General features: G+C 45.5%; 1 protein-coding gene across 1 annotated transcript in view; it reads left to right on the forward strand.

Moving 5' to 3' along the window:
- Window positions 1–3886: 3886 nt before the first annotated feature.
- Window positions 3887–24779, forward strand: part of MYO1D (myosin ID) — a gene marked incomplete at both ends in the record, with an annotated part of 33001 nt that continues 12108 nt past the window's right edge. The window contains 13 exons of the mRNA XM_010148835.1: window positions 3887–4095; window positions 4968–5061; window positions 5862–6027; window positions 7585–7638; window positions 8569–8664; window positions 9727–9843; window positions 11272–11475; window positions 12540–12685; window positions 12765–12879; window positions 13585–13755; window positions 19214–19284; window positions 21006–21080; window positions 22641–22773. Of these exons, the coding sequence (XP_010147137.1) occupies window positions 3887–4095; window positions 4968–5061; window positions 5862–6027; window positions 7585–7638; window positions 8569–8664; window positions 9727–9843; window positions 11272–11475; window positions 12540–12685; window positions 12765–12879; window positions 13585–13755; window positions 19214–19284; window positions 21006–21080; window positions 22641–22773 (1651 nt within the window). The remainder of the gene's footprint in view (window positions 4096–4967; window positions 5062–5861; window positions 6028–7584; window positions 7639–8568; window positions 8665–9726; window positions 9844–11271; window positions 11476–12539; window positions 12686–12764; window positions 12880–13584; window positions 13756–19213; window positions 19285–21005; window positions 21081–22640; window positions 22774–24779) is intronic.

A 24779-nucleotide genomic window follows, 5' to 3' on the forward strand; every position in this document is an offset into this window, starting at 1 on the left:
TTTGTACTAAGTGCATTTGAAGTTGCATCATTTCCTTGGTAAGAGCAGTTTTATTTTTGACTGGAGTGTTTGTCAGGTGGGAGAAATCTTAAATGTGAGTGCTCTCTGGTGGCGAAGATTTCTGCTTCAGTTTTCCGATTGCTGCAGTGTGTTTTCCAGCAGCAGTTGGATGTGAACATAGGATGTCTGGCCTTAAGGATATATTTTTTTCAACTCCCTAAAAATAAAAAATACAAAACAGGGTAAGAGCCTTTGGGTTTGGTTTTTTTTTTTTGGCAGTGGTCTTTCCTAGACAATCCCAGACAAATTATTTTCCTAGACAATTATTTTTATTCATTAAATTACTTATATTCTGTGACCTGCTGAATTATATTTTCTCACTATCAATCTTTGTTTTAACGAGGTAATAACTAGTGTAAAAACTTCTCATGAAAGGGCTGATGTTCTTCATCAAAATAACACACGAGGGTTAAACACTCTGACTTTCTTCTTGGCTGCTGAGCTGGACCTTACGTGCCAGAGTAGTAAGTGGAGAATTGAAGACGGTGATACAGAAATTAGTCAAATAGCATCTTCACAGGGAAATCTTTTCTCCTCCAAGATGCAGTACAAGATGATGTGATTTTCGTTATATGTTCAGACCGAGGGGACCGTGGGGGTGTTGATCCCCAGGAGCAGGTACAGGGGTTCCTTTGATCAAGTGTACTGTAGACTGCTTTCAGTAACAGAAACCCACTCCTGTGTTACATGGCCGGTGCTGGGGGGTTGCACCGTCCTTCACGTCGGTGAGCTCCCCCTTGGTGGAGCGCAGTGCCCTCGCTGATGAGCCTTTCCTCAAAGCACCGGACAGCTTCGTCATCTGCTTCTCTGACCTTGCCTTGCAGTAGAATAGCAGATTTAGCACAGCTCCTACCTCCCAGTTTGGACTGCCGTCGTCGGTTGTTTTTTTAAGTTTTCACGAGTTCTTCTTGGGCGAGGGAAACCAGGAATCTCACACTGAAGCAGTGCAGCTAGGAAAACAGGCACTGCTGATCTTGGCCTGCTGCTGTGCTGAGCCGCGCGCTCTGGTGAAAAGAGGCTTTATCAGCAAGGAGGGGCAAGGAGCGACAGCGCCTTTTAGGAACATCTAAGCACAGGTCTGGAATTTTAACTCTGGTGCTAAGTCAAAAAAAGAAAGGAGAGGGGTAAACGGGAATGTCAGTTGTTCATAAAGTCTGTATCCTTAAAGCCAAGCTTGAGAGATGCCCACATCAAGCCTGGGGATGGATCCTTCTCCCTCGTCTGCATCTGCCTCTCACCGCAGAGATTGAAGACCAACTCATCAGAGTCTAGTGAAACCTTTTAAAACTTGACTTTGAGGCCAAATGTGAGAGCTGTCGGGCAGTGTGGCAGGCAGGCAGTGTGTCGGCCCCAAAGCCGAGCTGTTCCGTGCCGGGAACCCCGGAGGGGCGAGCTCTGAAGGGCCGGCGGTGGGACAGGCTGGCAGGGGTGAATCCGTAGGTTCTGCTTATGAGGCGGTGGGGGATGCTGAACTGTCAAGGGAGGAAACTTAAACTGTGCTCTGCTACCGAGAGCGTACATAATTCATGGCTTGAGGAAGAGGTCAAAGTATTGGGTGCTGGGATGGTGACTTGGCACAAGGCTTCAGTAGGGGGGTCGTTTTTTTTACTGTCTTCTCGACAGCTGAAAGAAACCCCCATAACCTCTCTGTGCTGACCGTGAATACTCTGGCCAGTACAGTGGGGCTTAAATCCCTTGCCAGAAACCACTGTGTCGTTACTTTTATCACTGAGTGGTTACGTGCCTGCTGCGCAGGGACTTCTGGAGAGCAGTCTCTATGTTCTCCATGGCACAACTTGCCTTTTTTGGAGGACCCAGCTCCAGAAAGATGGGAAGGATTCTGCTGATTTTGATGTCCTTGTGATGGTTTCCATTGCACATGAATGTCCCAGTGTGATTTGATCTCCTTAATAGAGTGTTGCTGTGCTGGGTTTGTCTTAAGCTCTCCTATGTATATGCAGCGTCCCGCATATGCTGCTGAGGGCAGAAGGCAGCAGCCTGGTATCCGATCTCCTTGCACTCACGTGTGCCTTCCGCTGCCTCTTGGGTTCCCAACGCCACGATTCCCAACTGCTTTGTGCTTCAAAGAATTAAAATTAGGGATGGCAAATGGCAAGGACTTGAGTGTGTGAGGGTCTCTGTACCAAAGTCCAGCTGCTGGTTTCCCAGTGAATAAACTGGAGTTTTGAGAATTAGGCCATGCTTCTGTGTCTCGAGCCAGGCCTGCGTACCAGTCGTCTTGCTTACCCATCATTTTTGTTGTGATCATTAGCTACTGACCTGTAGTTGGTATTGCTAATTACAATCACATCTGTTCTAAAATGGTTTGGGTGGCTTTCAAACAGCATATATGTCTAAAATACAGAATATCTGTGTGTTTTAAGGTCACTAGTGTTTTGGGAAATGCCTATCAGGACTGCCTGCGGTTAAAACTGAATGCAGGAACAAAAGAGGTTTTGCAATTCTTGTGCCTTTTTAGTGAAATATTTCTGGAGGAAGCTGGAATTAGAGGCAAAATCACTTTTAGAAAGTGGAATGCTGGTTGCTGGATTATATTTCTTGAGTTTTTTTACACCTGCTAAAAACTAACGCTGCCAAGATGCTGCAGAAAATTCTCAAATGCACAATAGAAAATGTCAAGCCTGTCACCACACGGGAGTGGGAATTCATCAGTTAAGTACTGCTGGAATTACCGGAGCCCACCCGGGATGGGAAGGCCCTTGTGCTCCACAGAGGGGCTGTGGTGCCATCTAATGTCGTCAGCCTGAAATACAGGTGGCCGGCAGGTATGGCGTGGGAGAGACGCCGGTTGCGTGTTGATCTCCAAATCTGCTGCGTCCCGTCTCCCCCCGAGAAGCAAATGCCGTATGAATTCTCCAGCCGTTAAACTGAAGCTCCGTCCGCCAGCTGACTCGATAAAATGTGAATTTCTTTGGACACGTCTTTTTATTTAAATGCCTTTTAAAATTTTTTAAAAACAAGCTCCAGATTATTTTGTGTTGCTGGCAGAAAGAACACTAAGGACCGGGTTGGGTTTAGGAAAGATGTAGTTTAGGCTGTTTCACACCGTCTCAAAAAGCTTTCACCTCTGGTTTAGCGGCAGCGATGATACCGAAGTACCTTCTGTCGAAAAGCATGGAGTGGAAGCTAATTGCTAGGGCTGAAAGGCTGCAATTTGCTTCTTGGTTTGTGTCTTTGTTTACTTTCTTCAAATGTGATTAGACCACTAAGTGAGTGCCTTTAAAACTTCTGCTTCTCTGGCCTGAGCTGGGCTCTGGGCAGCTGTAGAATGTGACAAAAGTTTGCCTTTAGTTCCCCTCTGTGAAGCGGGTGGTATGAACTCATCACAAACTCATCTTACTGTCAGCTGTAGAAACAGTAAGTTATGTTAACTTGTATCTTGCTAAAGACACGTTTGTTCCTGGCAGCAGGTTGTTAATGGCAGCAGAAATGCCCGAATACGCAGAAAGCTGGCTTGATTGCGAGGGCAAAGCAAGAGTTTGCCATACTCAGAAATACGGTCGGTGTTCGTAGCTGGGTAATCTGATCGGTCATGCATCCAGGTGAAATAGCAGTAGGAATTTCCTTTCTAGGTGGCAAGATTCAAAGCTAGCCCTAGCCCTTAGTCCTCTAACGTCAGGTCTCTACGTCATAAACTAACGTGCGATCCAGGCCACGCTGGTCAGATGACGTCGGTAGTCAGTGTTGCGGTACGGGGATGGACTGAAGAGTTCGGCTGGTGAAACGCGCAGCTTGCTGGGAAGACATGCTGTGGAACTCCGTGGGTGACTAATCCCCTTTCTGCCCTTTGTCTCATCCCGGGTAGGTTTGAAAAAGGACGGATTTATACCTTTATTGGGGAAGTGGTCGTTTCCATGAATCCTTACAAAAACTTGAACATCTACGGGCGTGACATGATTGAGCAGTACAAAGGAAGGGAGTTGTATGAGAGGCCTCCTCACCTCTTTGCAATTGCTGATGCTGCTTACAAAGCGATGAAAAGGCGATCAAAAGACACCTGTATTGTAATATCAGGTAAGCTGAAAGAGCTTTTCATTATGATGAACACTTGATCTTTGAAATTCTAGGCAGAGAAAGAAGACTGATTTGGCTAATGACAGCATTTTATAAGAAAACTTCATGTTAAAACTGGTTATTTGCATTTGAATCCGTGTGTGGAGACCTTAACAATTATTTCTGATCTAATTCAAGAGCTGGTGTCAGTCATTAGCTTCATCTTTGCATGCAAAGTGATAACTCGAGCATGAGATCTCTGCTGGCTCTGCCTGCGTGAATGGGGATCAGCAAGAACAGGGCTCCTGTCTCCCCTCAGAGAACCGCTGATTTTTGTCCCTCAGATGACTGGCCAGAGCTTTGTTCTCTGTCGCGATGGCCGGACTGATTGCTTGTCCTGGCTCTAACAGTGGGAGCAGTGCTTGTACCATGAACAGTCACTATCTGGATCCTGGCACTTGGTTTCCTTGATGTTCCCGTGCTTTCGCAGCTCTGAAAAGCGAGAGACCCGGGATGGTGTGCTGAACAGTAGCCTCTTGTATTGCAGTTCCCGGCACTGCTGCTAGCCAAGCCTCTGCATGCCAGTCTTTCTCCGCTAACAATATTCCTTTTGATCCTCTGTGTGCCAGGCCTTTTACTGACCTGTGAAATCTTACATCATAACTGCCTCTAAGTCAGCGTAGCAGCCCTGACCAGGCAGGGTTATGGCTATATCTAGAAAATGTTCAAAGTGCATGCAAATAGGATTGCTTTAAAAAAATAACAGTAACAAAAAAGCCAAACATTATCAGGGTAGAATCCAGTACACTCTTCAGGGATTTGCTTTGGGGTGTGGGTTTTTGTTTTTTTTTTTTTTAATCTGTTGTGTAATTATTTTGTATTTATGTCCTCAGGTGAAAGTGGGGCTGGGAAAACTGAGGCCAGTAAATACATTATGCAGTACATAGCAGCCATTACCAACCCTGGGCAGAGAGCAGAGGTGGAAAGGTAAGGGCTCTGCAGAAACATTAGTGATGCTGTTGTTTCTGATCTCTCTCTGGGCTCTGTAGCACCATGTTGCTGGATGGTCTCGTGTACTAATCGCCTGCTGATTTTACAGCTTTTACCTGACTTCTCTAGATACTACTTTCACTCTGAGAATTTTGCAATACTTATTGCTACATTCACAGAGGAAAAACTCAAATTTGTAAACTTTCAAAATAAAGCCAGTATCTAGAAATCATGTTTCCTGTGGCAAATTGCCTGAAATACGTTTGTTAGAATGGCATGTTGAGCTCAAGGGGAGTATTCCATGACCTTTCAGGCTTGCATGCTCCTGAACTGTGACATGTGCCTCTCACTCCTAGAGAAAAAGTTTATGAGCAAAGAATGTGGCTTTCTGCCAAAAGAGACTTAATACCTACCTCGACAAAAATTTGAAAATTACCTACAAAAGAGTTTCAGAAATTGGTTTTAAAACTTTTATAAGACTTGATGACCTTAAAGGTTTTTTCCAACCAAAAAGATTCCATGATCCTATATGTAAAGGAATTGAATTTTTGGTGTTTTCAGCAAGGGGATCTGATCTTTGGTTCACATTTAATCGGCTCTGAGGAACACTGCCGAAATCTCCCAGCTGATTACCTGTGGGATCGCTGATGTCACACACATCTGCCCAAATATGTCATCGAGGAGCGTCTCTGCTGTTACAAAATGCTTCTTGAGAAATGCCTGCGAAAAACATTCCATGGTGTGAGTATACCAGTCTGGACTTAGCCTGTTCTCTTTGCCCTTTATCTGTACCACAGGGTGAAGAACATCCTGCGGAAATCCAACTGTGTGTTAGAGGCCTTTGGCAATGCCAAAACAAACCGCAATGACAATTCCAGCAGGTTTGGAAAATATATGGATATCAACTTTGATTTTAAAGGAGACCCAATAGGTGGGCACATCAATAATTACTTACTAGAAAAGGTAAGGCACCCACACCTTTAGAGTTAGAGGCTTTTGTGTAGTGACTTTTGTAACATGTGCTGGGCCCTTTCAAACGTGGTACGTCAGCAGGTGACATATGAGGGCATAAAATCTTGTTAAATCTAGGGCTTAGTTTTCCTTCAGGCGTTAGTATGAGTACCTGAAGTGCTGCTGAGGCACTGGCAGTGCCGGGTTCTTCACCACCACTGCTTTCAGAGCTCACCACCTCAGGCACTGGTGTTACTCAAAAGCTTATGAGCATAAAGTGTATGTACTTTGTATCCAGAAAAAAGCTGAGATTATTGTCACGGCTGCAAAACTCCTGCTTTGTAAGTTCCTGCACTGAGGTCTCACTGGTGGATAGGAGATGACGTAGATCTGTAAGTACAACAGTATGCTTGAGAAGTGTTACTCTGGAATGATGCCACAACCTTGTGTGATCTCTTAGTAACTTTGTTTTTATATATTCCAAGTGATCCTAAGCTTAATTTTTTTTTGCATGTCATTAAGTGGTGGCTGAAAACATTGGAATATGTAAAACTCTGTAGAGAAACTGGGCTTGATCTATTAACAGTTCTTGTTATGTGTGACACACACGTCTGACTTTAATTTGTATGTTTGACCACATCTGCTGACATGCTTTTTCGTTTGTGGTTTTTTTCACTTTTCCCATGATTTCCCTGAAGTCTATTTTCAGAATAAACACTTATAACACTTATTATTTACAAACAATAACAAACCCAAACATTTAACTGTGATACTTTCATGCAGAAAAGGGGTGGGGCTGCAGCGACTTAAATCCCTATAATTTATTTCCTATTCTTGACTTCTACCAAGTTAAATCCGTTTCCATGTTGAACGCAGTTGGGGTCCTGGTGGGAACACAAGCAGGTAACATACAGTGACTTTGCACTGTGGCAGGACCACGTGCCTCCTCACTCTCCGTAGGTCAAACCTGCAGCATGAAATAAGGATAGGTTGCTTGTCGGCTGAATTTCTGCTGCATTCAACCTTTTTCTTTTGGGTGCTGTTTGACATGGATTTGGCCGAGTGCTGCGAGGATGGAGCTCCCGCTTGCTCCCTGAAACAGTGTCCTTGTGTTAGAGCAGGACGCTCGCTGGTGCAGAGGCTGGGCGCTCTTGGTCAGCCTGCCCTGGGGTCGGAGAAGGGGTTACCGAACGGCCCTAACTGTGGCCCGTGGAGCATGCGTTTGTAGTCGGAGTCCTGCTTTTCATTTCCTGTGGTTAAATTAAAAATTAAACTGCAGCGGCGACGTATTTGACTCTTCCACGGAAGCAGTTCTGTAGCTGACACATTGGATTCCTGGTTGGAAGCAGGACATTGCAGCTGTTATGCAAGCCGGTCGTTCTGATTACAGACTTCCAACTCCGTGGTCATGCCTAGCTAATAATGTTCCTAACAGAGTAACCGTAAGAGGAGGTTAGTTTGGAGGTGCCCTAGCAGTGGTGAACCGATGTGTCAGTGTCCAGGGGAGGTGCTGGGGAAGCAGGCCATCTGCGTGCAGAAACACCCATCTTGTATTTTGTCTCCCCCCAGTCTCGTGTGATTGTGCAACAGCCAGGAGAACGAAGCTTTCATTCTTTTTACCAGGTTTGTATTCATTTGCTGAAACATGACTTTTTACGAGTTTCCCAGACAAGATAGCAAAATATTTAAAGCTTTCACCATCTCATATGTTTTGTAAAGAGTTCCCTTCTTGTGCATCTTGGGTGATCTTAGATTCTCCAGCTCTTTGAAGAGGCCTGGTTTGGGGAAGGAGCATGGGAAGGTTTATTTTTTTCTATCCTCCAGTACCATATTAACACATTTGTAAACTTAAAAGGAGGCTAACTAAACAAATATGGTAGAATATTGGACTTTGACTCACTGTTTTATTTTTAATAAGTCTAATTCCCCTATTTTCTCTTGAGGCCTTTAGTCCATATGGAAGTAATTTTATAGCACCAAGTTGGCTTTCTTTTTTTCTTTGGGTTCTTTTTAATGCTTTCCATATTGTATGGTGGTTCCCTTGTGCCTCTCGGGGTGGGGGGTGGGGTGTGGGGTGGAGGGAATGGTCGGCCAATTCGTATAACCTTTATTCTCAGTTTTGTGGTGAGGGAAACGCAGGTTTGTTGATTTTGTTCCCACTTGCACAGCACTCCATGATGGCATGTTATCACCTTTCTGAACTAGGAAGTGTCTGTGTGCAGCAGAGAAGGTAAACGTGCTCGCCAAGGCACATCTGGGGCATGTCACAGGTGTAACCATGTCTGCTGTGTTCAGGCTTGTTTTCTAAACAGTTGTGTCACTTGAAAGGACAGTCACTTAGGCAACCTCTTTCTGGTGCTCAGAACCCTGCGACCATGCACACCCTGCTTGTGACTCCAGATACTGTGGGTGATCCTGATGTAGCAGTAATTCCATGTTTTTGTGGTTTTGCTTGTCAAGCAGATGAGTAAAATGCAGGAAAAGGAAGGATTTTTTTTTTTTTTTTTTTTTTTTTTTTTGGATTGACCTGTTCTTAAAATACTCTTTGTACAGCTCCTCCAAGGGGGTTCTGACCAGATGCTACGTTCTCTACATCTTCAGAAGGATGCTTCTGCATACAACTACATCTGTCCTGGAGCACAGCTAAAGGTGAGGTGTTGTCAGTGAGTTAGAGGTAACTTGTCTTGAAGTTGTAAATGCTTCTTGAAATTCTTAAAGTACTGCTGAGCTAGCAGAAGCTGAGACCAATATTTGCCTGATGAATATGGAAAGGTGACACCAATGTGCTATTTTTAATGGAATTTCTGGCCCTAGAAGACAAAAGGTCTGTGTAATTGTGCATACTGTGTTTGTGTCTGCTTATAAAAAAGCAATAAAATGTAGTAGGAGAGATCTCACATTTGTTGATAAATGCAGATACAGGTATTTGACCCATTACCAGTGGCAGACTTTGCGTGCTTTGTAATGGCTAACTTAAGCTGCTTTTTGGACCAAAAACCCATAAGGACTAATTTTTTTACAGTAGGACTATTTAAGTTACTGAAGCATTCATTCATCACACCTGATTTATCCTCAAAGGAGCCTCTGAGCAGGAAAGAAGGGAACAAACTTATAAAAACCCGAATACTTTAAATACACCTGGAGTTGTCCCTCATGCTGCCCCTCTGAAGCAGTGTCCAGGCAGAAGGCTCCCTAGTTGCTTTTTTGAGATACCTTTGGCCAAGAAACCTACAGACCTTCTCAGGCACCTTTATCAGTTCGCATAGGAAGCTGCAGTGCAAACAAACCAGGTGACTGGGAGGGGAGGGAGGCAGAGGCTAATCCTGAGAAAGATGGGGACCAGAAATTTACTGCTGGTGCTCTGCAGCTCCTCCTTGGATGGTCTGTGACTGCACCACTTATAACTGTTGTTCTGCTTGCTTTATGAATCATTTCTGCTCTTTCACAATAAATTCCACTGGGAAAGCACTGAACTATTTAATCGTGCTGTGATGGATTTCTGTATGCCGTTGCTGCTGGAATACACGTGTGTCCGATGCAGGGCTCAGCCCAGAGGCGCTCGGTATGGCGTTAGAGTAAGTTGAGAAATCTTGCGACAGTGTCTCGCATCTGAAAAATAGCCAGGTACATACCTGTTTCCCGTGAGCTTGCGAAACCTTTGCTTTCTCACTGTTGACTTCCCCTCACGTCCAAACATCTCCTTCCCCTCAGTGTTCGATCAATGATGGCGCAGAGTTCAAAGCTGTAGCTGATGCCATGAAAGTGATAGGCTTCAAGCAAGAGGAGATTCAGACTGTCTACAAAATCGTGGCAGCCATTCTTCACTTGGTAAGCTCTCTCCCCACAGCATGAGTGGGGTGCTCCTCAGGAGGGGTCAAGCAGTCTGCTGGTGCTTCCGGCAGCTCTGATTTGGGTGGTGAGGCACTGGGACAGGTTGCCCAGAGAAGCTGTGGATGCCCCATCCCTGGAAGTGTCCAAGGCCAGGCTGGATGAGGCTTGGAGCAACCTGGTCTAGTGGAAGGTGTCCCTGCCCATGGCAGGCGGGTTGGAACTAGATGATCTTTAAGGTCCCTTCCAACCCAAACCATTCTGTGATTCTATGATTTTCTTGCTGTGGAAGCAGTTTGAAGATCTGCTGGCTGTCAAAGTGTGTACAACTTAGAGCTTCCGGTGGCGAGTGAATTCCTTGATGAAATAGGACAATGCAGTAATGATGGGAATCACGTTTATTCCTGCATATTCCAGATCCCCAAACAGACACTCCACTAAGTACTGGGAGCTGTTAAATTTTCTGAAAAGGAATAGTTTGGGTTTGGCAGTGAGCAGTTAGAGAGCTCTCGCCTCGTTCTCTTCCTGCCCCCTTCTGCCCTCACACTCGCCATCACCACTGTGGTTTTGCTGGAGGGATGGTGCTTCACTTCGTGGTGGAGTCTGAGCACAGCTGGGTACAGGAGACCTCCTACTTCTCTGTGCTCTGCTAAGGAAATCCTTCCTTCGCCCGTATTCCGCTGGGACCCACAGAGCCTCCTCCCCTGCGCGGCGTCCCTGTAGCTCAGCTCTCATTTCGGTGAGGAGAGAGACACCCAGGGTGGGCAGGAGGAGAAAACTGCAGCTTTTTTCCAGTGCTTTCTCCTCCCTGGGATGGCTGTGCCCAGTGCTGGGGGAGGAATGGAGGCAGAGCAGAGTCAGGCCATGCAGGTGGGATGGGAGACCCCCCCTCCTGCAGATTATGCAGTGGCACTGCTACTCAGTCCCGGCACTGCAGGCATTCAGTAACAAATCTGTGTGGTGGTGTGCTGTCGGTCTGGTCCTGTTAGTCGTGCTGCTCGTCAGCTTCCCCAGAATGTTCTCCTTTGTGGGCGAGAGCACTGCACTAAGAGCTGCAGCCCAGCGTTCCCGCGACGAGCTGCAGCGAAGGTGGGACACTACAGCCAGTGATCATGTACTTCATGTAGTTTCCCATCACTAGACTCTGAATCTTGAGACAGTGTTTGATTAAGCCTCTGGAAGTGTTTGATGTAATTTTTTTCTTAAAGGTGAGGTGAACACTGAATGGGAATGCTTTTCTTTGAGTCGGGCTTTGCTGCTTCTGCTGATGTTGGAGCTTTGTGGGCACGTGGGTATGCGAGGCCCACCCTCCTCCTGTGTGAGATGTTCTGACCTGAACAGCAGGTGGAAAATGGGTGAGCTTGGGGTATACTGCTTCATATTAATTAAAACAGATGGAAAAATCTAGTTTCTTGCTACTTATTTCAGGGGAACTTGAAGTTTTGTGTGGATGGTGATACGCCTGTGATAGAAAACAGCAAGGTAGTGTCAATCATCGCAGACTTGCTGTCAACAAAATCTGACATGGTGGAGAAGGCTCTTCTGTTTCGCACTGTAGCTACGGGCCGGGATGTCATTGACAAACAACATACCGAACAAGAAGCCACCTACGGCAGAGACGCCTTTGCGAAAGTGAGTTTAAATTTCCTTTCTCTGCACCTGGTTTGGTCTGTGACGGTAACCCTGACGTGTTTCTCCTGCTTTGAGATGAGCCGTGCTTGGTGCAGCAGAGTGGTGCTGCCCGAGGGAGGCACTCAACACTGAATTGCCTTCATAAATGCACATTTTTCAGTGCTCAGGTCCCAGTAAGTCAGGTGCTTGCTGAGGCACGGGAGGTCTGTACTTCATGTGGGTTGATTTCGGAATGTGTAGGGCGATCGCAGAGCAGCACTTTCCCTGGCCATGACACAGCATGAAGGAAGATGGGAGCTGCAAGCCTGGCTTACTGGTGTCTGCAAAAGGAATATGTTATACAGGGCTGAATGTTTTGGGAAATGGTTTTTTATTTCCTTAGCAGTTAAATTCAAAGGGTAGAGAGTGGAACAGTAACATCCAGAACCCGGGTTGGAAAGCCAAAGTGCTGTCATTTTTTTGGAAAGGTGGATGCAGTTGACCAAAGGAGTGACCATTGTCCTTCCTTTGCTAAGAAATCAAATGACAAGGGAAGAACAGATGAAGTTATGAAGATCTTTGATGTACTAACTTGACTTTTTTTCCTGAGATTATATATTTGCCCAGCTGCAGAGTGCATTTTGAGCATGTAGACTTCAAAGACACCTATGCCTACAGAACATTTCCTTTGTGAAAGGTGAACAGGAATATTTTGCTGCCATTGTGTCTGGTTGTTAGGTTTCTGTGACTGAACTCTAACTTGCTGTTCAATACTGTTAAATAATTCTCAGGCATGGAAGTTATTAGGCAGCTGAAAAACAGACTGGAATCTAAGCCGGGGAACCACTGTACCTAGTGACCTTGCTAGGATTTAGACTGTGCAAATCAGTTTTGGAAGAAAGGAAAAAGATATTTTCGTAGAATATTTTCTTCTTGTTGGTAGCTGTTCACTTGTAGCAGACTGTAATCTCTAGCTTTGGTGTAGTTAGGGCAGCATCTTGAGTTAAGTTTTGTAGCACCATGTGTTGCGGTCACCAGAAAGAACCGAGTCAGAGGCAGAACTCCCCATGTTTGTTTCCCGGCAGGCGATATACGAGCGCCTCTTTTGTTGGATTGTGACACACATCAACGATGTGATTGAAGTGAAGAACTATGACACTGTCATACATGGGAAAAACACCGTCATTGGCGTCCTGGATATCTATGGCTTCGAAATATTTGACAATAACAGGTGAGCCAGGTTGTTAAAGCACAGTGCTGTGCCTTCTCCTTTCCCAGAACACTCATCACCTTTTTTTCTGTTTTCGCAGTTTTGAGCAGTTTTGCATTAATTACTGCAATGAAAAGCTACAGCAGCTCTTTATTCAGCTGGTTCTAAAGCAGGAGCAGGAAGAGTACCAGCGAGAGGGAATTCCCTGGAAGCATGTGAGTGATTTGGCAGGGGAGAGAGAGGTCGGTGTGAGGTCAGTGTACCAGCATAAGTCCCAGATCTAAAGTTGTCCCACATGTACGCTGCTGTTGAAGTGGATGAGACATCTGTGTCCGCACCAGCCATGCCATCAGACTTGCTGTCTGGAAAGCGGGCTGTGGAAGAAGCTAACCAATTATCTCACAACATTTCTTGATGTGCCATTGGGAAAATAAGTGACTCCAGGTCTGAGTTAAAACATATTGTGGCATCTCTGTGATGCCCTACACGTCACTGAGGGTTTCTGTCTGGATGCTTATCTATTTTGTCTAGTTGTAGATACTCAAATGTAAAAATCTGAAGTTCTCCTGTTCAAATTCCTGTCACACTGCTGAGCTCAAGGTGTGCCATTTTCACAGTGGTGACTGCGCACAGTTGAATTTTAAAAGACATTTTAAAGGGCATTCTGCAGTAGTTGATTTTTAGCAGAGGTCTCAAGATTAATGTGAGGTGTATGAAAAATCACTGCCTCTGCTGTTGGATGGTAGCAGAGCAGCCTGTTTAATTCTGAGTTAGTGATCAGTATATTGAAAACCAAGTGCCGCTGCTGTGAATGGCAGGCGCTGTTCTCTGTCACACACAGCACTGTTGAGCAGGGTCAACACTGGTATGCTGCTTCACTAGCCAGAGTCAGAAATTTACCTCTTCTTTGTGTTTTACAGATTGATTACTTTAACAATCAGGTCATCGTCGACCTGGTAGAGCAGCAGCACAAAGGGATCATTGCTATTCTGGATGATGCCTGCATGAATGTTGGAAAAGTCACAGACGAGATGTTCCTTGAGGCTCTTAATAACAAGCTAGGGAAGCATGCTCATTTCTCCAGCAGAAAGGTAACCTCTGTACCCTCAGACCGTGCTTCCTTTCCTGGGTGATGCCTTTTCTAATTTTTTTGGGCATAAGGAAAAAGACTCAAAGGGTGTCTGGGGTTGGGATCATTACCACCGAGTGTGAAATGAAATGCCCGAGAGCAGCAGCAGCTCCCGAGTACCGAACAGGCGTCCGGCCTGGGTTCAGGCAGTGCCTCAGGCGGCAGAGGGAGCTCAAGTATGTCCGATGCGAAGTCAGGTTTATTCCAGGCATAAAAGGAGCTTGAGCTCGTGCCTTGACATATCATGATGTCATTTGTAACCAATCGATGGGCACTTTCAACCCACGTGATGTTCTTCCCAGCCTGCTCTAATACATAGTGACAGTGAAATTATTCACACTTCTGCTTTATTACAGCACAGGGATTTTTTTTTTTTCCCCCCATCATCATTGGCTACAAAACATGTTCATCTCAGATTGTACCTATGATCATCCAGGCCCCTCCACTTGCTTTGTTTTTGGTACAGTGTACAAATGAACAGGCTTTATTTATTCCTCACTCAGCAGCTTACTGAAAACATGGTCACCAGCCTGATTAATTTGAGAACCTTTCACACCGAGTAATCAAATAAGGGCCTTTAGGTTATTGATGTCTCCCTACTCAGAAACGTTGTTTGAAATACATCGTTCAGAATGCGGGTTCCCCCCCTCTCCCTCCCACCCCAGTACAATATTTTATGTAGGTCAGAAATACAAAATTAGCACGGTTGTATAAGATACGTGCTAAAGGCTGCCTCCAGGCAGGCTGAACATAAACAATGGAGCTGGATGTGGCTTGTTTGGGTAGAGGCTGGGATAAAAATAAAATAACCACTTCTTCCTCCCAGATGTGACTTTCCTGAAGTGCCCTTTGGCTGCAGCTCACCTGCCTTGCTGAGGCGGGAGAAGGGCATCTTCCTTTCCTCATCAACATGTTCTGAGTAGTCACAAGTGTTTTCATAAAGCCTAGTCTGGGTTTCTACATTTCAATGCAAATTGCTTCCTTTAATAGCACTTCCTTTAATGATTGTCAATAGCGCAGCCTAGGTGGGGGGGATGGAGCCTTAAATCCTCTGCAGTGGGGTAGTGTGGGAAGCCATCCAGCTTCTGGAGCTGCCTAGTCAATAGGTGGTAGCGAAAGGAGCTCAGTTTCTGTTCTGTCCTTGGTCCTGTCTCTGGTTCCATCTCCTCTGATACAGCAGGGAGAAGGACTGAATTTCATAAAGTGTATGGGATGCTATAAAATGAAAATTAAAAAACCCAAACAAACGAGTCCATACCTTCAGGAGTCCCTTTACAGCACAGGAACCATTAAAGGAAAATAACTGCCAGTTGCAGCGTTCCTCAGTAGGGGGTGGCATTGCCAGAAAACTGCACAGACTAGGAGGGAAACAAGGAATACTACTGTAAGTAGTATTTATGGAGGGTATGTTGTATCTTCCTGGCATCCTAATTTCTAGTTTAAATCAATATAGCCTTGAAAAAATTGACCCATAAAATTTTCAGCATCATAATTATATTTTTATCCCTCTTGTGTCTTTGCAGTTGTTCTTTACCAATATCTAAGAGATCTTCCTCAGTCCCATCTAGAACTGCTGTAGGAAACCTGAACTTTCTAAGCCAGCCTCTTCTAACTTGAACTAAAACGAAGGATGTGATTTCATTTCATAACTTGCTTTTGTAGACTGCAGGAGTTTCGTCCAGATACTGGGAAGCTCAGTGTAAATCAAAGCTGCTCCTAAAGAGTTAAAATATGTGTGTTGATGTGTTATGGGAGCAGGTCCCATCTTTCAGCCTGAGTTAATGCTTCCCTGTAGCACATGTTGCACACTTGTTCCATGTGGATAAGCTCTGAGGGGCTGCTGTGCCCTAAATAGTAGTGTCTTAGTAAGTGTGCTGCATGTCTGATGTGCCGCTGTCTGCTTGGTTGTCCTGGTGAAAGCCAAGCAAACCAGGAAAAATACTGGCAACACTTCCACTATGAGTATTTGTGGCAAAATTTTATGTTCCTAGAGCACGGGTCACAGTCACAGAATCACACCATGGTAGGGATTGGAAGGCATCTAGTCCAACCCCCCTGCCAAAGCAGGTTCACCTCGAGCAGGTTGGACACATCCAGGTGGGTTTTGAGTATCTCCAGAGAAGGCGACTCCACCACCTCTCTGGGCAGCCTTTTCAGTGCTCTGGCACCCTCCAAGTAAAGAAGTTCTTCCTCATGTTGAGATGGAATTTTCTGCATTCCAGTTGATGCCTGTTGACCCCTGTCCTGCCGCTGGGCACCACTGAGAAGAGTCTGGCCCCATCCTCTTGACACCCGCCCTTTAGATATTCACAGGCATTGTTGAGATCCCCTCTCAGTCTCTTCTCCAGGCCAACACCAGCCTGTCCTCACAGGAGAAGTGCTCCATTCCCCTGATCATCCCCACACCGTCCGCTGGGCTCCCCCCAGCAGTTCCCTCTCTCTCTTGGACTGGGGAACCCAGAACTGGTGCAGCACTCCAGGTGTGGCCTCACTAGGGCAGAGCAGAGGGGGAGGATAACCTCCCTCATCCTGCTGGCCACGGTCTTTTTCATGCCTCCGAGGACACCTTTGGCACAGGGCACATTGCGGGCTCATGGCCAACTGACTGGCCCCCAGCACTCCCAGGTCCCTCTCTGCAGAGCTGCTTTCCTGCAGGTCAACCCCCAGCCTGTCCCGGTGCCGGGGGTTGTCCCTCCCCAGGGGCAGGACCCTACACTTGCCCTTGTGGAACTTCGTTAGGTTCCTCTCCGCCCAACTCCCCAGCCTGCCCAGGTCTCGCTGTGTGACAGCACAGCCCTCGGGGTCGTCCTCTCTGGGTTGTCTAATGCCAGTCTAGGTCTGCAGACATGCTGACTCTTCTGATAGGGCTTCTTGACACCACAGGTTCATTTTCTCAGCCTCTTTAAGTTCTGTTTTTTTAACTGACCTTGTACTTTCAAAGTATCAAGTGCAGTGATAGGCAGACTATGAATTCCTAAATGTTCAAATTGTGGAATGTTTCAGTCTCAACAAACTGATTGTGAAGGAAAGAACATGAGAAGGTTCATTCTCGTCATCCTGACTCAGTGTCTTCCCAGACACTAGGCAGTAGGGAATGTCTGAGAGAAGAATACGGGACAAACCTGTAATGATAACTTGATCAGGTCCCAGCGTCCAGTGATCTGCAGCCCAGGAACCTCCTGAGCCAGGGCTGCTGTCCTTAACAGTGTTTCGGTTTGGGTTTTGTTACTGACAGAGTTCCACAGCTTAGATGCTCAAATGAACAGCTCCTTCCTTCCTATTTTCCTCCCTTTTCCCTTTTGGGTTACATCTGTTGCCTCCTAGTTTTTGAACAGCAAAGCACGGTTCACTGTCTCCTGGTAAATCATCTCGGTGTTGTGTCGTTTGTCATCCTCGCCTGGCATTTCTGTTGTAACCTGAGCAGGCTTGGTTCAGTTGGCCCTTCCTCCCGGAGCAGTCAGTCAGTCCTGTTGGTTGGTTTCACCCTTCATCAGGCCTCTTCCAATTCTCCTGCATCCTTTTTGAGGTAGAGGGAAGTGAAGGTACCTGTTGGGTTGAGAATGGACACTTTGGGGCCCATCATTTGCTGCGAACTTTGGGTTTTCTACGTGTCAATCACTGTATTTATGTTGAATTTCACCTGCTCTTTTTGCCATACCTTTAGCCTCTGTGTCCTCCTGCAGTTTCATAGCCAGCCCTTGTCTTCCTGGAGTAATTAAGTACCATCCACAAGCCTAATCACCTTCCTACTACCCTCAGATCATAGCTCATTTAGGATGATGTTAACAGTGTAGACCTTAGCACAGGCCCCCGCAGGACTCCTGTTTTCCATCTTCCCAGCCAGATTCCCACTTTCCCAGCCGTTCCCTGTGTGGGGAACCTTTCTCTTTCACGGCAGCAGAAATTCTTCCAGTTGTTAGTGAGCAGCACTGTGAAAAGGCTCACAGAAATCCAAGTGGAGTGTCAGCTGCATCAAAACACTTGCTGTTGTTTTTTTAATAATTTCAACTGATTTGCCCAGCAGACACAAAGTTGAGAGAGAATCCCTCCTTAAAAACCAAACCCAGACCTAGCATCATGTTAAGGCACCTTCCAGTCTCTCCAGTCCTGGGTGAGTTTTAAGGGAGGAGCCAGCTGTGTCCCCTCTGGTAGCAACAACTGCTTCGGTTCATTGTGGTTTTCTCGTCTTACACCTCTTCTATCGACGTGTTGGTTTGCCACGTACGCTTTGCGTGGTCGGAAAAAGGCATGACGTCTTCCCAGCTTGCTGGTGCGCACAGCTGCCCAAAGAAAAAGTACTTTTTTTTCCTGGTATGGCCTCATTTCTTTGTTTTCTCTGGGTTCCTTCCACACCTCTGTCATCTGTCAGCTCTGCAGACCCTGGTTGTGCTTCCTGCTCCTGCTGAGCTGGATCTCTGCTTCGGTGACCTGTGTACCTAACAAGGTACCCAACTCAAACCTTTTGGTTTCTTCCTTGTGTTATTTATATATACATTATTATTTTTACTTTGTTAGGACTTTTCTTTTTTTTAAAAAAACTTATTTTTTCCATCTGTTCTGTCAGTTTGAGACAATCTATTTGCCATTCCTGGACACAGGGAAAGCTTAACCATGCAAATTTCCTCCTTTATTTTCCCAAGACTTTGGGTGGATAGTGGAAGTTTGCTTATAGCCCTCAGTGTTTTTAGATGGCACCCATGCTTCCTGCAAAGACTTAATTCATCTCCCTGTCCCTTTTGGCTTAAACAAAAATCCTCATTTTTATTGTTTGTATGAGCCTGATGGATATTTTTGACTTCTGTAATTCCTGAAGGGGTGAGTGTGTTGTGGTCAGGGCTACTGAATGGCTGCCATGAGGGCACTTGACATCTTTGTTGCAGTGAAGGAATGTAATGGGAAGTCTGAGCTGAGGGCAGAGGGTTGGAGCTGTGACCACCCTGCGGGTATCTGCGGTGTGGCCACTGTTGGAGGGGTCTTAGATGATCTTGAGTGTTTTAGGACAGAACAAGCACTGCTGTTGTACCTCTCACTCTCACATTGTGATTGCTCATTTCTTGCTGAGGAGGGATATTGCAATGGAAGAAAAAATAAAGGAAGACTTACTTAAAGTCATAAATGAACTCCTAGGTGAAGTGTTTGTCTTCGTGCATGCATGTTCTTTTAGCTTAGTGGTGGTTTTGAGATGGTATCAATTTAACAAAACTATAGGCTCTTGCAACTTGATTTTGTACAAATACATGTTCTTACAATGCATCCATGACAAAATATTGTAAAGCAGTGTTATAACTGTATTTCATGTCTACTCATGCATATATAAAGTGGAATAACTATCGTTTCCATTTCTGTTTCCAATGCCTATTGCTCTCCCATGAAACTTGAAAACCACGGGTGATGTTTTAACATATGTGAATTTATTTTAGCTTTGTGCAACTGACAAAACGCTGGAGTTTGACAGAGACTTTCGAATCAAGCACTACGCCGGAGATGTGATGTGAGTTCCTTTCAGAAATAAAGCTGCACCTTCTAGTTTTGTCTTTTAGCCAGCTTTGAGGTGGTACAATATTCAGATTTAATGCTCCTTCTGGCATGTACCAGAATAGCTGTCATTCAAAATTACAGCGTGCAGCCATGGCTTAAATCTTATGCTGGTTACTTGCTATACAGAATATGATTTTGTTCGTGGAATTAAAAAAAAAAAAGAGAGTATGGGGAGAGCAGTGCTTCAGGGAAAAAACCACAGGACCACAGGGAAAAAAAGCCAGTGCTGTTGTGCAAGAAAGCTATACTGAGCTAATAAAATCTGGTTTAGACATCTGTTTAGTATGATTATATAACTCTCTGGCTTCAGATCTCCTCAAATCAGTTGGTGCAGACTCGGAAGAGAGGGTAGTGTTAAACTGCAATAGGCGTCACTGCAAGGAGCCTTCCTCGTCCAGGCTGAAAAGGGTGTTTGTACCTGAAGCCTACAGATATAGCTACAGTTTGTGACGGTGATGCGAAGGATGATTAGGTAGGAGTGAAAGATGCCCATATGTGAGGAACTGTTCAGCGGGGAAGCTGTTGTCTGGGGTGTCACTGGAGTGATTTAATGGTGTAGGATTTGTGTAACTCCCCATGCCAGCAGAATCTAAAGGGAGTTAATGAGGAAATAATTTAGGATTTCTTTTACCTGGGGATAAAGTTTACCTTTAGTTTAGAAGGGTAGCCAGTGTGATCATACTGGAGCCCATTCAGCACAGCTAGGTTTTGCCCTGGAGTCTTTGCGGCGTGACTGCTGATGAACATCCTGTGTTCAAAGCATTTTGCCAAGGAGGAGAAAATACAAGGCGCCGTTTCAGAGGTTGAACCTTCTGCACTGCCAGTGGCTGAAAAGTGAACTGTGGAAATATTGACAAATAACATAGCTCAGGCTCCAATTTATCTGGAGCAGTAAGATTTGAGGACGGCTCCATGCAGGGATTTGAATGTTGCGGGGCTCTGGATCCCAGCGCCTGCGGTGTAGGCACAGGCTTCCCGGGGCAGGAGCTGCAGCCCAGGAAGGAACTGAGTGGGAGTCACTGGGTGGGGAGATTTTGGACCTCTGAGGACAGAGCATCATCTTGAGTCTTCGAGAAGAGGTGAAACTCTGGGGTGGAAATCTTTCAGGGTGGTACTTCTCTGGGAATAGAGGAAGGAAAGAATCCAAAATCTGTGTGTGTGTTGATTTCCAGGAGAGTTCTCTAGCCCCTGGTTATAGGCTAGTCTTCATTTCAGGCAGTCTCCCTCTTGAGAATCTTCCTTGGCACCAAGGGAAGGACAGACTAGACCTATTGAAAAAGAAAACTCATGTCTGTAGAATTTACCACAAACACGTTCTCTGAATTAGGAGGCCTAAGTCTCAAGTGTAAGTCTTGGATTTGGGCCATCTTCAACTTGCTCAAGTCCTGCTGGGTGTCTCGGCCATCATGCTCTTCACACACATAGTTCAAATAGCTTTCTAGAACCAGGAGTATGTTGTTCCGGCAGCAGAGGTGGGAAGCTGGGCAGAGGGTCGAAGTCTCACACAGCACTAGTGCGGCAAATCAGCGATAGGTTGGGAGACAGAGCTGGACTCCTGATTAGCATCTGCTGGGTCTGTAGGGGTGCAAGGACGCTGATTCCACACTGGTACCAGCAGCTCAGAGAAGGACTTGGATTCTTTACCATTAACTCTCATTTTCCTTTTATTCTTAGTTACTCAGTCACTGGATTTATTGACAAAAACAAGGACACTTTATTCCAAGACTTCAAGCGCCTCATGTACAACAGGTAGGAATAAAAATATTAATGTGCTGAACTTTGAATCTGTTTTGCCAGAATCTTGTTTTATAGAGTATCGGATGCTAGAAGAGACTCGTGTTTTCACTGAAGCATCTTTATGTGTGTGCAGTGCACGTGAATAAACACACTGCTCTGGGATCTGGTCTTGGTATATCTACCACGATAGGCTGTTTGTTTGATTTTGCAGTGTGAAGTCCGTATTCTGCATGTGTTGGGTTTGCTCTGGTATAACCCTTAATTTAACTAAATTTAAAGCGTTTGTTTGAAGCCAACTTGTCGTGCAACCGAGATAGCTGTGCAGGGATTACCTGTGCTGCTTGATTTGTCATTAACCAGGTTTTTGGACCGGTTGCAAAGGCACCGTTGCTGCTCTCTCTTTAATCACTGCCAAAAATCCTGAGCAGCATTTGGTCAACAGCAGATACCGTTGGGCTCAGCTAGAAGTTCCTGTTTTGAAAGGAAGTTTAGGGGTGAGGGGAAAAATGGGCAAATAGATTTGAATCATTTTGTACTTGCAGTGTCATGACAAATCTAAATTATGTAGTCACGCATTATAAGTACTGATGAGGCAATTAAGAGTTACCTTTGCCAAGCAAATTTGAAACCCTATCAAGATGTGTGTGTATATGTAAGTGCTCCTGAAAGGTGTTTTCCGTGAAGACTGGGGGTAAACAATGTTCAAATTCTTCTGTAACTGTGGCCCCTCTCGACCTTCCAGAGGCTCTGCTCAGAGGTGGAGGGCAGCATAACAGCCTGCAGCTGCCTGGACAACTCTCTCCCTGGTTTAAAAGCTAGTACAACAACTGACCGTAGTTTATAGTCCTGTTACATTTACTCAGTGTACTCCCTTGAACAATCTTCACGTTTTCAAGACTTCACGTTAACCAAAACCCTGAAAAATATTTGCTGTACAGAGGTTTTATTAAATTTAGCCTCTGTTTTCCGTTAAGTCCCTAGTGAAGACTGTTGGCAAATACTGCTTACGGCATATTAAAGTAGGCAATAGATTGGCTATCAGATGGCTGAAACTGCTTTCAGCTTGTGTCCATTCCAGAGCTCTTGCCATCCACCGTGGCCTTTTTCCCTCATCTTCAACCCTTCAGGAAGATGTAGGCTAAAATGCAGAAGTTACTTTGTAGATCAGGAATGGTGCGGAAATACAGCTTGAAGTCAGACGGCAGCTTGCAGGGGAGGCTGTTGTGGGCTATGGTCTTACTCTTTTCTGCTTTGATGAAATCCTTTATGTTTCTGTCAGTAAGGCAGGCTGTGCTTTTGATAGATCACTTCTGCTGGACTTTTACTACCCCATTACTGCACATCTTTATCTGAAGAGGAGAATGCGCTTGTCATTTTTCCAGAACATTCGGTTCTAAGCTTAAACCGTATTTTGCTCAAGAGCGGGAGATATTTTTCCCAGGAATGTCATATTGGTTTGGCTCATATATTTTGAGCTGAAAACACCAGTAGATCTGGACAGAAGCAAGCTGTTGAATTTTGAATTTAGTGGAAGTGCTGTTAGACTGTGTGATTAAAGAGACTGTCTTTTAGCTCTAACCCTGTGTTGAAGACGATGTGGCCTGAAGGTAAACTGAGCATCACTGAGGTAACCAAGAGACCTCTGACAGCTGCTGCTCTTTTTAAGAACTCCATGATTGCACTAGTGGACAACCTGGCATCCAAGGTAAATATTTCTGTTTCAAAATGGACTCCAACTTCTGATCAGCGGGGTGTAGCTTCTCTGTGGAGAAGCTGCTGCCTTCCTGTCTCTGCAGTCAGTCGGAAAGCCGAGCTGATCAGAGGCAGATGAGCTTTGGTTGTGACAGTGGGCAGCCATGAAGGTCTCACAGAGAGTTACCTGCCATCACCACATACAGAAGGTGGATTTTCGTTTCTGCTGTGGCCAGTGTATCTTCCACTTGTAGGAAAGCTGGTCTATCTTAGGTAATAATTATTATATCAAATAATCATCTTTAACAAAGCTGCTTTGGCAGAGGGCCCAGAGGATGTAGTTTCGTGGTGGAAAGAGTCTCTTTCTGGCTTTTAGTGCCAAGAGACTTGCGTGAAAATACAACATGTGATTTCCTTCTTTCCTCTTTTCTGTGTCAGAGGGCGAGAAGTTAAACCTTTTAATTTATCCAATAATTAATTTTTATAGTAGAAATCATTGCTTTGGCAAGCACTGCTTTGTGTGAAGAAAGGTAGGTAAGGGAATGAACTGGGAAAGGGGCAGGTTGAAGGCAGTGCAGCCATGCAGCAGGATGAGGTGAGCAGTGTGATCCTTCCTGCCAGCAGAGATCTCTAAGAAATATTTAGTGTGACTGATGCCAGATGACCTTGCTGGACTCCTGGCATTTCGGTAGCGTTGTGGAAGGGTCATGCAGTCCACGAGAGATGAACAGCAAGCCCAGAGTAGTGGTATATGTTAACATTTAGAATAATTAAGCAATAAAGGCCAATGTGTTCTGACTATCCTCAGGAGTTGTGGCAGCAAACGAAATGTTAGTGGCCCAAGATCTGGAGGGAGAACATGCACACAGATGCAGTAAGGCTAAGAAGAGCTTTGTAGAGAGAGGATCCTCGTTCTAATAAGAAGACGCTGTGAAGAGCAGAGTATTATTGGAATTTTTGCTTGGAATGGCAGCCAGATGATAACAAAGTCCATAGGTGCTGTACTAGTCATACAGGACTGGCTGTGCACAGGAAGCTGTCTGCACTGGGAATGTTACAAGAATCATATCATAGAATCACAGAATGGTTTTGGGTTGGAAGGAACTTTGAAGATCATCTAGTTCTAACCCCCCTGCCATGGGCATATATTGGTTCATGCTTTGCAGGACAAGGAGGTGGAAACACGCTTGCTTTATATATTTGAGTTGTAGTTCTGGAGTGGAGTTAATCTTCAGCAGAACATCCACAGGAGGGTGTGCAAGCCCAACCAAGGCCAACTCGAGGTGCTAGCTGGGCTTCCTGACGGAGGAATGAAGCCCCATAGCTCTCCCCAGTACTGCGTGACTAGGGGCTGCTCAGGGGATGCCCTTGTTAGCCCAGCCGAAGGCCAGGTCTTGCCTTTGGCAGGGACCATTAGTGGAATTTAAGAGGGGTCCTACCCTACCGCCCCCGCAGCCAGAGACGAGCTTTCCTGGATGGTACATCATGAGCTTTTGGGAATGTGGCTGTGACCTTGATGGAAGAGAAATGGGGACAGACTTTAGTCTGACTTTCCAAGGAGTAAAGGTTTCCTGACCTACCAGTCCTCTGAATAATTAATGGACTAGCCCTAACCTAAATTTGCATATAGAGATCTCGAGAACCCAGGAAGGTTTGTCCGTGGTTGTGAAAATGAGTTGGGTAAGGAAAAGGTTCTGATTGATGCTGCTTGTTAAGGCAGTTCTCTGTCATCGGAGCAGTCACGTTATCTCTCGCCTAGCCAAATGGGTAAGGAACCCGATGCACCGAGCGAAGTGTTTCAGCACTACAGTGCTGGGGGTGCTCTAGGGGAGGGCTGTGATTAAGGGCATGTAGCAGGGAACTGTTGGTGGGGAGGCTCAGCAAGTGCTCGTGGCAAAACTTCATTTACTTGGTTATTGGAAAAATTATTCTAGGCCACCTGGTATTTGTAAAAACAGAACAGTGAAGAGAATGCTGTGCACTGTGGTGGTTTGAACAGTGCCTGCAACTCGCCACGGG

This window comes from Eurypyga helias, unplaced genomic scaffold (assembly GCF_000690775.1).
Source record: "Eurypyga helias isolate BGI_N326 unplaced genomic scaffold, ASM69077v1 scaffold16370, whole genome shotgun sequence".
Classification (NCBI taxonomy): Eukaryota; Metazoa; Chordata; class Aves; order Eurypygiformes; family Eurypygidae; genus Eurypyga; species Eurypyga helias.